This window comes from Macaca fascicularis, chromosome 3, assembly GCF_037993035.2.
Source record: "Macaca fascicularis isolate 582-1 chromosome 3, T2T-MFA8v1.1".
Lineage (NCBI taxonomy): Eukaryota > Metazoa > Chordata > Mammalia > Primates > Cercopithecidae > Macaca > Macaca fascicularis.
This window is the reverse complement of record NC_088377.1, coordinates 175158015-175176238: the sequence shown is the minus strand read 5'-3', so window position 1 is coordinate 175176238 and position 18224 is coordinate 175158015. Positions and strand designations below refer to the sequence as shown.

Genomic DNA, 18224 nt, shown 5'->3' with positions numbered 1-18224 from the left:
AAAACACAAAGAAGGAGGGGAATGACACGGATCCCTCTGGAAGAACTGTAGAAGATGGATTACAGAAGTTTAGGTTTGGAGTAGCAGAAACCAATTAGGACTGAAGCGATGGCAACAAGTATCGAAGGGGGGATTGGATAAATTTGAGACATATTTATAAAGTAGGACTGGTAGAAATTAGCAACATTAGATGTGTGGGGTAAGAGGGTCTTACCCCACACAAGGGTCTTCTAAGTGGAACTTCAAGATTTTTTGGTCTGGATCCCAAAGGGGATGGAGGGAAGTGGGATGAAGACCAGAGGTGAAACTACCTCTGAAAAAGAAATGGCATGAAAAGAGCTGTGCCTCTGCAACAGATAATCTTCTAAGCGTAAAAAAGGAAACCGGAAGAAATTTAGCACTAGTGGAATGATGGGCTCCTTTGTCACAGATTTTCTGTTATTCTCAAATTACCACAATACCCTCGTTAGGAACACAGTCTCCACAAAGCCAAGGACAGTGTCTGGCACAGAGTAAGCACTCAGTGAGTATTTGCTGGAAAAAAAAGAATGAATTAAAAATAACTGAAAAACATGACTATGTTGAAGAATTTTGCCCCAAAATTCAGTTTAAATACTGTCAACTCCCACTGAATGTTGAAGTTGCATTTTTAAAATCAACATGTCAATCAAAAATATGTAGAAAAGAAAATGTAATGAGTTGAGGCTTATAAAGCAGACAGACCTCCAACATTCAGAGAAGGATGTTGGTTTCTTTTTAGTCTTCATGAAATCCTCATATCAATTTTCTTAAAAGCTTCAAAGAAAGAAAGAACTGTAGATTCACTTAGAGGCATTTCTGAGCATTGATGCACCTCTGTCAACCCTGTTCAGCATTTATAATTTCATGCTAAAGAATGAATTTAGTGGCCTATTTTTGTACAATGTTCTTTACTATTCTTATTTCCACTCTTACATTGAGAAGATGTTCTACCATTTTTCACAGATGCAAAAAGCAAAACTAAATAGAATACGCAAAAAAAGATATTGATGGATGCCAGCACCCTCAGCACACTGGACAGAGTAAGAGAGCTTCAGGTGGTTGGCAAAGCACTGCAGGTGACACTGATACTAGCAGCCACCAGGAGAGGCTGCAGATGTACAAAAACTTGAAAACAAAAGTGGCTGGAACAAATGTGACTGTATAAAATATATTCTAATAATCAACTAGCTAAAGTGAAGGCAATGAGTGTGTGTGTTTATATGTATGTATACGTATGTGTGTGTATGTATGTATGTATATATGTGCTCAGGACAGTATAAAGAGGTTAAAAAAGTATCTTTTAATATTCAAGAATTACAATGAAAGGTTCTGCAGACATACTAAAAGAATATTCAATATCCATCCAGTTTGCCTTATACATTTAAAACTGCCCCCACTACTTTTACCTTCAATTAATTTGCTCATTTGCTCAAAACATTTTTTAGTGACTGCCTGCTAGGGACCAGAACCATGTGATTTACGATCAATAAAAGTAAATTCCCAACTCACTACAACTATGTTAGGGTCTCTCAATTGGGTCCACACCTGATCATGGTTTCCTGTGATAATTCTGCATCTGGCTCTTGGCTAATCCCTCATGTCAAGCTTCTCTCCTCCCTCTTTGACCGAATTTACTGTCCCCAAAAACTAGCCTACATATTAATGTTGGTTTAAGAACACTGACTTAAGCTGGGTATGGAGGCTATGGTGGGAGGATCGCTTGAGCCCAGGCATTCTGCAGCGTGCTATTATTGCACCTCTGAACAGCCACTGCACTCCAGCCTGGGCAACACAGCAACATCCTATCTCTTAAGAAAAAAAAAAGAGAATGTCGATTTTAAATTGCCAATTATCTTTCCTTAAAAAGGATGGATCTTAATTCTAAGAAAAATCCCTTTTATTTAATAAAAGTAGCAACTCGTGTTAACTGCCAATTATCTCTTCACTGACTGATCAGAAAACCCAAAGTCTAGGAAACATGTCAACTAATTTTTGCTTTCCTAGCTTTTACTACCAAAGCTGTAGGAAACAGTCTACGTCCATCACGGAGAGAATGTGGCTTCCAGCTACACTGGCTCACTGCCCTGCTGGACACTGCGCCACCGCAAGATCTCTTACTCTCCTGAGAACCTCCTTGAACCCACGAGATAGGAAATCAAAAGATTTCTTGGAAAGTTGTTTAGAAGAAGTTTAATTTGTGAACAGTTTTTAGGACTGTAGGATTCTAAAAGTTCTTTTATTCCAAAATAATGATTGAATATTATATTTTATAATTGCTAATTTCAGTAGTATACTGACACAATGACTAACATAAAGAAATCAATGTTAGTCTATGGATGACTAACATAGACATCATGTCACACAAAAGAAGTCAGGCACCAAAGAGTATATACTATATGATTCCATTTATATCAAGTTAAACCACAGGCAAAACCAATCTATCTGTAGGGACAGAATTCACAATAACAGTTATCTCTCAGGGAAGGAGATTGACTGTCAACATAAGCAAGTCTTCTAGGGTACTGAAAATGATCGATGTCAATGTCTTATATCTTGATTTGTGTCATGGTTATACTTGTGTATACATATGTAAAAATTCATACAAACATACAAATATATAAAAATATGTGTACAGATTTATACATTTGAATGTATGTATGTGTATCTCAATAAAAATTTTAAAAGACTTTTAAACATGTATAGATTCTGAATTTACGGAGTCCAATTAAGTAACATACTTCCATATTTTTTCACTAAAGAGTGATATGGTAGAAACTTGTTAGCATTACAGTTTTTTTTTTTTTCTTCTCGACATTATTGAATACTTTCTCCCTATTTACAATGTGGTATTTTACAGAAATAGGCTTTGAAGAATGCTCACCGAGTTTAAAAACAGTATGATTGTCAAAATTACTATTCTTTCCCAACTAGTAAAAACAACATAAAAACATCAAACATTCCAGCAACTATTTCAAGTGCAACATGAAAGTCAGACCCAGCCCTTCCCAGGTTCATAACCACCACTCTTACCAAAAAATGAAATTAAGGTAATTCAAAACTAAAACTTCCTTTATGATGCTTCCACCTTTCTTCTCCTTTCTAGCTGGCTGTTCTCACTTATCTTGCTGAATCAAAGAAGGTTCCTTTCTCAGTTATTAAATAATAAAATCCTGAGAAAATATCATTGCTTATTTTGGGGTTTATTTTTGTTTAACTACAAAAAGGAAAATAAAAAAGATCTCATGACCATGAAAAGAAAAATACTTCACTTGCAGTATGACACATTTTTTAAAAACACGGTAGGCAATATTAACGATCAAATGTTCAAATGACAATTATGACCAAAGAAGAGTATTTAGTATTATATAGAAGGCTCAGTAACAAAGAATGCAAAACAGAAAGAGAACAAAGTAAACAGGAAAGAGGTTGTGTGTGTGTCTTTCTGTTTTCTGAGGAGCGAGAGGAATGATAAAATAATTTTTTCCCAATCATATAAAGAAACAATGCATAGCCAACACTCAAAGGAATATATGTTATTAAAGGGAGAGACTGTATTTTCCCCCTAGGTATGCCTATGTTATTTTTAACACTAAATTACATTATCAATTCAGATTTCAAAATCAGATGTAAATGGCCCTGTGGCTGGACATAAACATATTTCATCGAATGCTGAATAAGCATATTTTGTATATTGCAGTCCAAAAGGCGAATACATGTTCAGAATACATAAAAAGCAGCCTACAAATTATGCAAGCATCTTGTTCTGAATAGTCTTTTCTACTGTCTTTTATATGTAAGCTGCTAATAAGGTTAATTAATAACAAAATGTAATTGATAAAGAGACGAAAACCTGCATCTAAAATATCAGCTTAAATCTACGTCAAAATCACAGCAGCAAAGTAATGCTGATTTTAGGGTTATTTGGAAATACAGCGTTGGTCCCAAATTAGCTTTTACAACAAAAGAAAGCTGGTTTTCTTTTTCCTTTAACAGTCACTGGAAGAGTTAAGTTATACTCGTATGTACCAGTTAGTGGACATGAAAAAGAAAAAGAAAAATACAAAAACAAAAGCAGAGAAGAAAAAAAGAGGATAGAAGGAACTATATGGTAGGGAGTGGTGGCGTTTGTCTAACAACCCTTCCATGAGTCTCCTTGTGTTCGACAGAAGAAAGTCAATGCTGAAGTGACACAGAAGTCAACTATACTCCCTTGACCCTGCCAATGATAATCATCAGCATTAAGCTGAAGCATAAAAAAGTAACTCAAATGAGCAAGATCGGAAGAAACATATCTCCCCAGAGCTCTGAAGTTGCACAGTATGCTAGAAAGGCTTATAATCAGAGATTTAAAGAATGTAGACCTGGAAATTCAACAGCCAGTTAACTGCATCATAAATTCAGCTTCTGGTTAATCATCTCCATGAAAAATATTATCTCCCAAGAAAAGCTTTCCTATTTCTGCTGCCTTATTCATTTGAAAATTTTCATTGTGTAGAGCAGAATCTCTTGAAACATACAACCAACTAGTTATAATCCATATGTACGAAGCAACAAATAACAAAATGACTTTATCTCTTTAAGTGATTTCAATATGAAGTGATCTCTTTATATACGTAAATAGGTAAAAAATATTGTTTCTCCCCTGTTTTTCACTAACATTTCCAGTTTTTCCTACTGTTTCTCATGAGAAATGGCCTATTCTTTCGTGCTAAGTAGATTGGGATGCCTCACCTCTTTAGAAATTGCTGAAATGTGCATATACACATGGGTTGAAACCTTGACTGGCTCTCCATTTTACTCAGTAGTACAAAACTGCCCATTTAGTTGCAATCAGTGTTTAGCCATATGACATACATTTTGAAAATATAAAAGTAAAAAAAGTTTAGAATGAAATTTTTTAATCTCCAAAAGTTAGGTGGTTTGAAGGTTTATAGCATTTAACATTTACAATATTAAATCAAAAGAAGTTACTCAAATATAGGGCTTGAAATCTATGTATATCAACCACTCAGCACTTCACAGGCCTTACAGGTCAGGCAGACCGAAAACTAGCAATACTTTTTCATAATTCTGAGCAGAGGGGAAAAAATGGCTGTGTTTCATAAAAATGCAATAAGGTGTCCACATTTCCGCCCATGCATGAATAATGTATGATCTACAACATTATTTGCTAGGCTGTCTAATCACTAACATCTTTCAAAATGTCTACATAAGCTTTAGCTCATTAAGAACAAACATGCATCTGTATAAAAATATCAAATACCTGTGAACACTGAGAATAATATTCTGCTAAATAAGTATCAATGTACACATCAAATTGACATGGGTAGAACAATGTCACTGCATTTTTCAAAGATAAAAATATTAGGGAAAATGTGCTTAATTATAACAGTAAATTATATATGCCTTTGATCTGAAAATATTGGCAATATGTGATAAGTACTATAATTATTAAAACAAAAAGTATAAAATAAAAATGCTAATCACAATTCTTTTTTACTTTGAAATGTCATTTTTGGAAACAGAAATTACTGGTTAATAGCATAATCACCTTTGGAGCCTTTCACTGCTCCAGGTTTGGTTTCAGTTACTTCCTGTCCTAACTTTAAGCATCTCCTAATCACAGGCATTTCAAAGCTATTTCACAAACAGGCCACAAAACAGTACCCTATACTGCTGCAATATAGCGATTTCTATGTGTAACATCTACATCTCAGAGTAATTTTTAGAAATTCTTCTCTATGCATTAGATATGACTACAACTACTTGTTTTGACTGTTATTAGTCTTAAGGATGGAACACAGCAAACCAAACCGTCCATCACCAAAAGCCCAAGTTGCCAAGAGAGTTTCATCTTCTTAACTGACCTAGATGCCAGGACTTTCCTCACTGACCAATAAATATTTCATTTTTTGCTCTACCTAGAAAGACATAAATTGATGTCTGATCTTAATGAGGTGTGGATGATAATTACTAGTAAAAAATGCTTATAGCCCAGATATTCAATATTCCAGCAGTGTTCAACAGAACTAGAATCAGTAACACTTTGCAACTTGAATGGCATCATCAACCCCATGTCCCCAGCCTCCTGCCTCTGCCATGTCACAAGATTACAGACAACTGTTCTTCAGTTGTCCCGTAAGAAATACATCACTTCATGCATGGCAAGTATTCATTACCCTAAAGAGCCAAATGCCTTTTAAAAGCCAGTTGAAGCAAATAAGCAACAATTCTCCAACACACTATAAAACTCACTTGCTACATAAACTTTTAAATTTCAAAATGCCAGGCCTTCAGATTCCCTAAATATTATAAAAGCACTGCCCAGTCACAGAATCACAAAACTTAACGGGTAGAAAGCAACATCCAAACCAACCAACTCGTTTATTTAATGCTTTTCCTTACTGTTTTCTCTTTCTGGTTAAGCGCATCTGTTAAAGATTAAATTTCTAGAAAGAAACGAGGTATAGTATTATCTTGCTTTTACTCTTTACCTACCAAGACATTGTCTGTCATTAAACACTTACTGAATGTTTTTCCTTCCTTTACAGATAAGGGAAATGAAGGCTCACAGTGATTTGGCAGACATCAAAACTTAGAATGTGTTCACTTCTATCCAGCCCCAACACTTCACTTCTTCACTTTTAGTGGTCTAATCTCTCTCTCATACAATGTACAAAACTCTTTTCCAGTTAAAATAGGGCTCCAATGCTAAAAGGATGATTAAATACCACTTTAATTAATAGTCTGTTCTGACAGTGAATTTTAATATATATTCTCTGAAAGAGGTAATTAAGGTCAAATGAGGTCACAATGGCAGGGCCCTGATCCCATAGAGCTGATATTCTTGTAAGAGGAAGGGACACCAGGAAGCTCTGTCCCAGTGCACAGGGAAGAGGCCATGTGAGGACTCAGAAGGTTTCCTTGGGCCAGTGTGTCCTTGTTTTTGAGTCATGTCCTAGCTAACCACTGTTTCTAAAGCAGTGATGGGCTGCATTAAATGTTGCCATCCTTCTTTGACAATTCCACCTATTTAACTGGGACTCTGTGGTTATGAGGTGCTAAGTGCACCTGTCAAAGGCATGACTTTGTTTCGATTTAGCAACGCTCCCACCAATACGCCTTATTGGTCCAGGAAGAAAAAATGGCATTAGAGTATTTTCTGAATGATACTTCTAGTTAGGTGCAAGCATTCAGATTTTCTAAGAAATAACTTGTGTTCTCACCTGTGTTTGCTAAGTGAAAGAACTGTACTAACAAATCTAAGGCACAATAAATTACCTGTTTTTAGACTTGCAGAGAATAAAGAATAATAAGAAATGAATGAAAAAAAACAAAGAGAAAAGTAAATTCTCACTCCTTCTCCCCACAAATCCCACAAATAACAGCTACAAAGTAATTTCAAATTTCCTGAAAAGACATTATATATTAATTGTAATAAAAAGTGTCACCCTGATTTAAATTGTGATTGATACTATAATAAAATGTACTTCATTGCCAAAGGTTTCTTTATATTCAGATCATGGTTAATAATTACCATGATGTAATTATTCAAAAATAATTATTTTTGGAAAGAAACCTAAATGCACATCAGAACTACACAAAAGAAGAGAAATAATGTCACTCAAATTCCAACATTAACATATCTTCCTTCTGTTTCCCAAAATCAAGGCCCATAACATAAATTCCATTTATAAGAATGAACTCATTCATTTGTCTTAAAGCCTTCTAGAGAAAGCTGAAAGACAGGAAACATGTCAATGGAAGAAAAAAAGGCATCAGTTATATCACTTTCAGAGTCTACATTTTAGGGAAAGTATTTCAGAATCTATCTGGGCATGGCTAGAAACCGTTGTTTTACTATGGTTTTGTTCATTTAGACCCACAGGCAGAAATACTGATTAGATGACCTGTTATTGGCTGGGCACAGTGGCTCACACCTGTAATCTCAGCATTTTGGAAGGCCGAGGTGGGCGGATCACCTGTCAGGAGGTTGAGACCAGCCTGGCCAACATGGCAAAACCCCATATCTACTAAAATACATTAGCCGGGCATGGTGGCACATCCCTGTAATCCCAGCTATTTGGAAGGCTGAGGCACAAGAATTGCTTGAACCCAGGAGGCAGAGGTTGCAGTGAGCCGAGATCACACCATTGCACTCCAGCCTGGACAACAGAATGAGTTAAAAAAAAAAAAAAAAAAAAAAAGACCTATCATTAAAAACATTCATTAAAGGTTTAATTACAGACAATGTCTTGGTAGGCTAAGAGTAAAGCAAGTAAGATAATATGCTATACCCCATTTCTTTCTAGAAATTTACTCTCTAAGAGACATGCTTGACTGTAAAGAGAAAACAATAAGGAAAGCATTAAATAAGCAAGTAAAGGGACAAGCAGAGTTAATGGGCAGTGAACAAATTAGAAGTCAGTATATTTGACTCTCACATCCTGTGAGATTTCCTAGTGATAGAACTGCAGTAGCTATGAGAACAGTATAAAAATAAGTTAGCAAGATTACCAGAATTGAGGACCCAGTATAATAATTTTATGAAAGGAGAGTAAAAGCAACTGCTGAGAATACACAAACCAGCATAACGGGAAATTGTGCTGTGGTATTCTTAGAAGGGTGGTTGGAATTGTCAACATAGAAACTCTCCAAGCTGCAAAGAATGCACTGCTAGAATAAAACTATGAAATGAATGATTTTAATAAATGAAGTGTATAGAATAGTCATATGCAAAGTTTCAGGAAGACACAGTACCAATGACACCAGACATAGGGAAAAAGTAGCAAAGGAAAGTGAAGGACCTACACACTTGAAAGGGATGGATCTCCCTCCACTGAAAACAAATGTGAGTTTGCCAAGAGACCATGTAAGAAAAAAAAAGATATAATGTTTAAATAGGTCCTGACTTTTGATAAAAGTCAACTTGTGATAAGTTCCTCTAGAACTTATTTCATTTTATTTTTGAGATGGAATTTTGCTCTTGTTACCCAGGCTGGAGTGCAGTGGCGCAATCTCAGCTCACTGCAACCTCTGCCTCCTGGGTTCAAGTGATTCTCCTGCCTCAGCCTCCCAAGTAGCTGAGATTACAGGCACATTCCACCACGCCTGGCTAATTTTTGTATTTTTAGTAGAGATGGGTTTTCACCATGTTGTCCAGGCTGGTCTCAAACTCCTGACCTCAGGTGATCCACTCGTCTCGGCCTCCCAAGGTGCTGGGATTACAGGTGTGAGCCACCGTGCCCAGCCAAACTTATTTTTAATATGAGCTAAGTTATAAATAAAGAATAATTATTGTAATCAATTAGAAAAAGAGTTTGGCAAATTGGCATGGAAAAATAATATGAGTCAGTTGATAACAAGCAGAAACACATTCAAGAGCATTAGGATAGGGAACTGCTGGGTAACAGGAAATGTGATTTCTCAATAATGTCAAACCGGTTGAGAGAGGCTGAACCAATTTACATCCTCCTACAAGGTATAAGACATCCCACTGATCCATGTCCTCACCAATATGTGGTGTTTTCAGGCTTCTTTGTTTTTTGCAACCCATGCGGCTACAAAGAGAGGAGCTTGCAGGTAAGGATATGATCTTATTTTTTTCTTTCCCCAGGACGTGGCATAATCAGAGTCTAATAACAAGCACTGCGTAAAACTGAAGTGAAGAAGCCTAGACCTGAACCAAGATCACTTGTCATGTTTTCCATTTGAAATTTGCAATCCTGTACATTTTTTCCACCTTTCATTCTTCTACACTGCCCCTCCCATTTTGCTACACTATCTTTCAAATAACAGAATGCTAACTCATGTTCACTTAAACTAGCATAGAATAAAAGCAATGACCATTTTAAAGAACAGAAAACATATCTACACAATTTTTGTTTACATAATCTCATAAAAATAAGAGCAACTACGTCTGAACAAGAGACCACATCTAACTTGGAGATAGGAAAATATGCATCATAAGTATTCAATAAATATTTGTTGAATATAAAAGAAAATTTTTAAATTATAATAGTACTAATAAAATACACAGGTATGATAATGCACACTGGTTCATTTAATTACAAAAATGAAACTTCTAAATTTTAGAAGAAATAATAAATCCAACACTCAGGAAATGCTGAAGCGTAAAAACTCAAATAAAAAAAGTAAAAAACCACTAAAAGATCTTAATCATTTCAAGTTCCACAAGTCAATCAGGAGTTTTCGACAAGGTTGCAATTTTGGGCCAAGGGCTAATTTAAACTCTATCACAGTCATCTGTTCATCGAAGAATGAACTTACCTTTCAGACCACACAATATTTTTGGAATTTCCATTAAGAGATACAGAGAGAAAGAATGAATGATAAACTATATCAGGCAACAAACTTTTTTCACTTTTAATCAATAATAAGTTAAAATTCTGAATGAAAGTAGAAATCAAGCGAGTAAAACCACTGGGAGTACTACCAAGCCTTGAAACAGCTTTCTAGCAAAGCAGCATTTATAAAGACTTAACAAGTAACTGTCAAGAACTGTAATACATTAAGTTTCACCAGAATCTTCTACAAAAAAAAAAAATGCATTTTATTAAGTGTAAAATAAGTACTAACATATATATTTACATATATGTGTGTGTATATATATATTTCATTCTTCTAACTTCACATTTAAAAAGAAAAAAAAAAACAGAGGAAAAATTTCTTGAGAAGTGGTTACTGACAACACTGTTAATGGCTTCTAAAGGATTTCTTTTCTACTTGGGAATAAATGTAAGCACAAGAGTTCCACTTATCCAAACTACAGTGGAACTTAGCAGTAAATTATGGCACTAAATCTAGGTTAGAAGATGCCTACCATGATTAAGGTATTTTCCAATTTCTAACAATTAGCAACATTAACTAAGTAGAAATCAATTGTAATTGAGGAAGACAGTGAAAACTAAACTAATTACCAAAGTCAATTGATATATATAATCAATGTTATTTAATCTATAAATTCTGTATGTTATAATTTACTTATACACATATAGTACTTATCAACTAAACCTACAGAGAAATAGCTTTAATTTTCTTAATCTCTTAATAGTCTTAGTTTTCTTAATCCCATGCTTCTTAAATGAATTTACTTGCTACAAATCTCTGCTAAAACAGACTTTTTTTTTTTTTTCTCAGTGTTTTTATTTATTGATGAAATTTTAGACAAGAATTAAATTTGATAGTCTGTAAAGTACCTAGCTCCTTGGCTTGTAGGCAGGCAATAAATATTAGATCTTTTTTTCCCATTTGCTAACCAGATTCCCTTGTGTTCTCTATCCTTTACATTTGTTTGAATGCTAGCATACCTATAATTATGTTAGATCACCTTGAGAAGCACACCACAATATACTGCTTGCTTTCTTCCTACAGTGTATTATCTAATTTTGATGTAAAACAGACTTCTTAAAGTCAATAAAATTTCTTTAAAAACTTTTTATTGTGTGAAAGTCAAGTTTTCGATATTTAATTTACATATTTATGTTTTTGTATTTAAAATCAATTGAGGAAACTAATCCAGTACAATTTAGAACACTGGTTACCCATATAAGAGATTAGAATGTAATTAGTTCTAATGGTATCAATTTAGTAAGTCTCGGTTAATGAGAAGGTAGGACAATTATAGTAATAAACTGTTTATGCTTGGAGAAAATATTCATAATATTATCTCTGGCCAGTTCAACAGCATTTGTTTAACTGTTATTTCAAATGCCTCAAATATTACAGAAGTGATCTGAGAAAGGTAAGGTGATATTCTGAAGTACCTAACATTTAGTAAATTCAGGAGTTTCTGGTCTATTATATGAAAATGCCACAGATATATACTCTGGTTCTTTACAGAGAAAACATACAATTGATAATATATTAGATATCTGGATCCCAAAAGATGCATTTAAAAAATTGTGGTTAAAAAAATACATAACATTAAATTTACCATCAACCTTTTTTAAAGGTACCGTACAGTAGTGTCAACTATGTGCACATGGTTATGTAACAGATCTCTAAAACTTTCCTATCATAAACTGAAACTTTTTATCTACTCAAACTTTTTATCTACTCAACAATTGCCTCTGACTAACTTTGATAGTGAAGCCCTAAAATTAGAACAAATTTCTTTTATGACTTGTTTCAATGCTGACGCAACAACTGGCATTCAGTAGAGCAGCACAAATAATGAAAATATTGATCTTCAGTAAGTACATCATAGCACTTGACTTACCTTAGTAATGGGTGGAATATGACGGTAATGTTTCTGGCTCCAGGTTTGCAGACAAATTTTGTTCCTCCACCTTCAATTAAGTTGTCATCAGGACCCCCTTTCAGAAGAAAGAAAAAAAAGAGACTTAGCTCATTGAAACGTTTATAAATAAACAAACCAAGCATATCTAGATGAGTCCTATACTGTCATAATTAGGACCGTCTTTGCAAGCAATAACCTTCGGTATGTACAAAATTATTTTGAACGACTTCATCCAATCTTCCTCACTTGAATAAACAATAGATTAGAATTTTCACTCTGGCCGGGCAAGGTGGCTCACAGCTGTGGTCCCACCAGTTTGGGAGGCTGAGGAGGGTTGAGCACTTGAGGAGTTCGAGATCAGCCTGGCCAATATGGTGAAACCCTGTCTCTATTAAAAATTTTTTAAAAATAGCCAGGCGTGGTCGCATGTGCCTGTACTCCCAGCTTCTCGGGAGGTTGAGGCAGGAGAATTGCTGGAACCCGGGAGGCGGAGGTTGCAGTGAACCAAGATTGCACCACTGCACTAAAGCCTGGGCGACAGAGCGAGACTCCATCTCAAAACAAACAAACAAACAAACAAACAAACAAACACCCAGCATTTTTACTCTGAGTAAGAACATGGAATCACAGTAAGAACAAATGCTACATTTAAAGGAACAGTGCAAGGCTACAATTCCGTTAAGGTGAAAATTTTGATCTCTAATGACCAGGGTCCATCTTGGACAGTATGGGACGTAAAGCTTTCAGAGAAAGGATGAAGTGCCTGCCATTCTAAGTTGCTGCACATTGTAAAGACTGGAGCAGAGATTCATATAAGCCTAACTTACCATAGTTTATCAAATCTGAGACCCCAATGATTATAAGACACACTATTATTTTACATATCACCAAGAAAAAAAAAAAAGTCCTGCTATTTAAACTATATAATGCTTTCTTGGAATGTTTCCTTTTCCTTGTTGAATAGCTCCTTTGGCTTTTTACATAAACAAATGGTTACCATAAACCTCTCAGGCACATTCAATAAGGAAATATAAGAAAAATAAGTTTGTTAAGGTATTCTTAACACTAAGTAATATTTGAAGTCTAGCTCTTTCGAATCACTCTGACTCAGAGTTTTCAATGTCCTTGTTTTCTAAACATTGTCATCCACTGTCACCAAGAGCGTGTGTTTCATAAAAGAGTGCTCCATGCTGCATCCTATATTTTATTCCACGCTGCTGATATACATCCTGCAAAGTTTAAAGTTGATGCTTTCTTGATGCTATCAGAAGGTTTAAACAGAAGGCTTTCCTATCCCGACCAGGACTCATACTCTTTCCTCAAATGGTCCTTAATTGCTTCATTAACGGAAACACGGAAGGGTCATGGTGCAAACAGTAACGCAGGCTCACACACACCGCACCGGTGACAATTCACCGTGACTGGTTTCCAGTAGGCAGCCATTAAGATGCCACTGATTTCAGATACATCCTCATTTCAGAGAATTTAGAATGTGAAAAGATGTATCACTTTGGATGTTGGGAAAAATGCTCTCCCCCTACTTGTGTTTCTTGCCACTATAATGAAGTTCACCTAATGTAATCTCTGACCTCTCTCCACCTTTTACCCACTCCAGGGACAGTGATATAATGACTCTGACTGATAAAAATTGAGAAGAAAAGGCTGGGCATGTATGGCTTAGCAACTCCCATATTCCACTTTAGAAACTAGAGTGCCTGAAGACAGTTAAGTGGTGTCTGGTGTAAGTTTAGCTATAAAGGCCCTGCTTTGTCAGAGAACGCCTGAAGTGGGCCAACATCTTTTCTAAATGGGTGAGTAAATCTGTTTAATTGTGATGTTCAGTTAGCAAGCTTTGTTTGATTCTCAAACTGGGTTACATCCTGCAATCTGGCTTAAATCAATATAAAAGTGACATTTCACTTACTATCTACCTTACTTATTTCTCAATAGTTTCAAAACTCTGGCAGGAAAGATAGCTACTCTTTAGTGGGCTTCCTCAAAACCCTAGCAATCTACACTTACAACATTTGGTTTCCTTCTTCTAAATTAAACATTTTCTTTCTGAGTATCGTTCTTTGCATGTTACCAAACACAGCTAAATCTCCCTTGATTTATTATCTATCTAAATGGTCTCTAGGCATCTTGGAAATTGCCTGATAAAAACATGTGAAGCTTCAGAAATCCATACCCTGGATCATCAGGACGTCCCAGAGGCATCAGAGTCTAGACATTTGGATCAGTTGTTTCTACCAACTAATCAGTGCATACTTTTTCTTAAGAATAACCAAAAATACAATGGCATAGTCAACCCTTAATTAAAAATCATGGACTGTTTTTTCTCATTAAAAAAAATCAATCTTGTACAAGGTTTGCATCAGAGATATGAACGTGCTGCTAAATTTTGCTGAGTTAAGGAAAGCATGAAGACTAAAAAAAACACTATACTTCTAATAAAATCCTCCTTGAAAGGTCACATGGTATAGTTACAAAAATGATAGAATAAGTATAACTTCTTTAACAACATATTTCCTTTTAAGATTATAAAATCTAGTCAGAATTCATTCACGAAGGAGATGTGTATAGAAGAAACCGGGATATATTCTACACTTCAGGAACAGGTAAATAAGTCTACATAAAAATAATGTAATAATCGACCCAATATGAACATGTCTTTTGATAACCTATATGAGATAGACTAGATGATTTCCAACAGTTTATAAATATTCTGAAGTGCTACGATATTAGGCACTCAATAATTAAATTCAGACCTGACTAACCCGGCTTCATTCAAATGAAAACCTTCACGTATGGTAAATGCGCTGTATGCATGTGTACCTCTATGCCTTAGCCACACTGCGCTACCATCTGGAGGTCTCTCTCCCCTCGTACCATTTCTTTAGGTCCCACATCTATTCCCAAACTGACAAATGCCCCTCTCTCAAAGTCCACAATTCCATTAACAGTGACTATGTATAAAATAACCCATAAGAACCTTAACACAAGTCACTTCTGTTACTATGTGTTTTCTTCCTTATGTCACTTTTTCCCACCTGGAATGTAACTTCCTGGAAAGTGATTAAACAAGAATACATTTGCTGAATGAAAGGAAAAAAGACCTAACTTGCTAAAATATTATAGCAATTAGATGAGACAGTATGTGTGAAAGCTTAATAAATGTAAACTGTCAAAACCTGAATAAATGTAAGCAACTGTCAAAAACTAATAAAGGTAAGCAAATCTCACTGTATCATCAAAGCTGTATAGGGAGTAGGTGTGCTTAATAAACATTTGTTGATGACCATATTACAGAGAACAAAGATAACAAAAGATAAGCTACAATACCAAAAATAAAGCGTAAGAGTCACTAGAAATGTCAGTGAGAGGAAGATATGGCTGTGAAAATATAGGCACAATGACAGGGTATGAGGTTAGAAACTAAATAATACTTTCATTAGTTCTAAACCCCTGCTAGCTACAAAAAGATGATTACTGATTCACATAATGCAGTTAAGCTAAATAAAAAGTAAAGTTCAGAGAGAAATATGAAAAAAGAGACTCTCCTCCCTACTCCAAGCCCTAACCAGACTTCCACCTACAGGAACCTCACATACTCTTCCAGCTCCATTACCAAATGCCATCTATACTGCACTTGTCACGATTTCCTCTTGAAGATGAGAAGTCAAATGTTTCTTACTACATTACCAATAAACAGAGCCAACCCAATGAAAATTTTCTTGAAAATAAAGCTGTCAGAAACAAAAGTAAAGGTCTTGGCCAAAAATCATAAGGTCTGAGTCCTGACCCCCTGAAATCTGCTTTAGCATTTCAGTATTCTTAGTGAAAAACAAAACTCACTTTTCCTCATGTGCCTTCTCATCTTCTCATGATCAAATAACCTGGGATCTACTGTCAGGAATCTTTTTTTTTTTTTGAGATGGAGTCTCGCTGTGTCCCCCAGGCTGGTGTACACTGGTGAGATCTCGGTTTACTGCAACCTCCACCTCCCAGGTTCAAGTGATTCTCCTGCCTCAGCCTCCTGAGCAGCTGGGATTACAGGCACGCACCACCATGCCTGGCTAATTTTTGTATTTTCAGTAGAGACGGGGCTTCACCATGTTGGCCAGGCTAGTCTCGATCTCCTGACCTCAAGTGATCCTCTCGCCTCAGTCTCCCAAAGTGCTGGGATTACAGGTGTAGGCCACCATGCCTGGCCAGGAGCCTTCTTAAGGAACATGTTGTTCAATCCTGGTTAAAGCACTGGACAGGTCAGAGCACTCCTTCCCTTCATTATATTTATGGTCTAATTGCAGCTGTGAGAAGCCAAGTGACAGGTACCATAGAAAATGTTGAATGATGATGGATAGCTGGAATGCAAGGGAACCCGACAATAGTATTACAAGTGGAATATACTATGCAAAAGGAGAAGAAAGGCCCCAGATTATTTCCTATTTTTAACAATGAGGACGATGATTTGACACGCTGTCCCAGACAGATGGCAACAGGCACCGAGGCCACCTGATAACTGCTGGAATGACAACATCTTAGTGTTCACAGGCTGGCCCCTTCTTTTAGAATTCATTTGCTTTTAAGTAATAAGATTCCACATTTATTTATTCCTTGATTCTACCCAACTAGAGTTTAATGTGGTTTGTAATAAACATTGTCATATTAATAAAACACAAACAGAAACCAAAGCCTCAGAAAGAAATGGTAACAGGATTCTCACCGAAATAACTATGGAACAGAGGGAAGAATCAAAATGATCTTGCGTCAAACATCAGACCACTATTCATTATTAGCATAAGTGTGATAAAATTATTTAAATTCTCTGAGTCTCAGCCTTCCCATTTATAAAATAAGGATTGCGATAATCTCTTTCAAAGACTTGTGATGTTTAAGGGAAGTAACGTAGATAAGGGCATTCAGCAGTGTTCTGTGCGGAGTACATCGCCAATGCTCTTTTCCTTTTCCATTAGAATTACCAGACACTGAAGGATCTAACTGATTTCACAAACTAGGGAGAAAGAAAGTCCAAATTCAAAAAATGTTGTTCTTGTTACTTTAGGAAACACAATACTAGCCAGTATCATTAATGAGACCAACTTTACAACAAATGTGTGAAACATGCTTGCCTTATTTTTGTGGAAATATTACTGTAGCGAAAGATTTAGAAATTTGCTGGGAACACTTAGCAGGACAGAAAGAAAAAAGGCATTCTCTAGTCTTAATTTTTCCTTTTTTAAAAAATTTATAAAAACATTAGATAGTGTTAGCCATTGTTCCCCCTACTCTTTTTTTTTTTTTTTTTTTAAGCGATGAGGTCAGGCTTGGCGCGGTGGCTCACACCTGTAATCCCAGCACTTTGGGAGGCTGAGGTGGGCAGATTACCTGAGGTGAGGAGTTCAAAACCAGCCTGGCCAACATGGTAAAACCCTGTCTCTACTAAAAATACAAAAATTAACCAGGCGTGGTGGTGCATGCCTGCAATCCCAGCTACTCGGGAGGCTGAGGCAGGAGAATTGCTTGAGCCTGGGAGGCAGAGGTTGCAGTGGGCCAAGATCATGCCACTGCACTCCAGAATGACCGACACAGTCAGACTCTGTCTCAAAAAGAAAGGAAAAAAAGAGAGAGAGAGAGAGAGAGAGAGAGAGAGAAAGAGAGATGGGGTCTCACTCTGATGCCCAGGCTGGAGTGCAGTGGCGCGATCACAGGGTTCAAGTTCCTGAGTAGCTGAGACTACAGGTGCATGCCCACATACCTGGTTCATCTTTTATTTTTTGTAGAAACAGGGTCTCAACATGTTGCCCAGGATGGTCTTGAACTCCTAAACTCAAGCAATCCTCCCACCTTGGCCTCCCAAAGTAGTAGGAAGTGCCTAGCCCTACTCTTTATTTTTCAATTAAAAATAATGAATATTAAATGTATAGATGTTGAAATTATA

The 18224-nt window shown here is 36.1% G+C and overlaps 1 protein-coding gene across 6 annotated transcripts in view; it reads right to left on the bottom strand.

Moving 5' to 3' along the window:
- EXOC4 (exocyst complex component 4) overlaps positions 1-18224 on the bottom strand; it is an 825737-nt gene that overhangs the window by 430904 nt on the left and 376609 nt on the right. For all 6 annotated transcript variants that reach the window (XR_012432868.1, XR_001489711.4, XM_045387459.2 and 3 more), the window contains one exon: positions 12263-12359. Coding sequence is in view for 4 of the 6 variants with exons in the window: in XM_045387459.2 (XP_045243394.2) it covers positions 12263-12359 (97 nt within the window). In the remaining 2 variants the exon portion in view is untranslated. The remainder of the gene's footprint in view (positions 1-12262; positions 12360-18224) is intronic.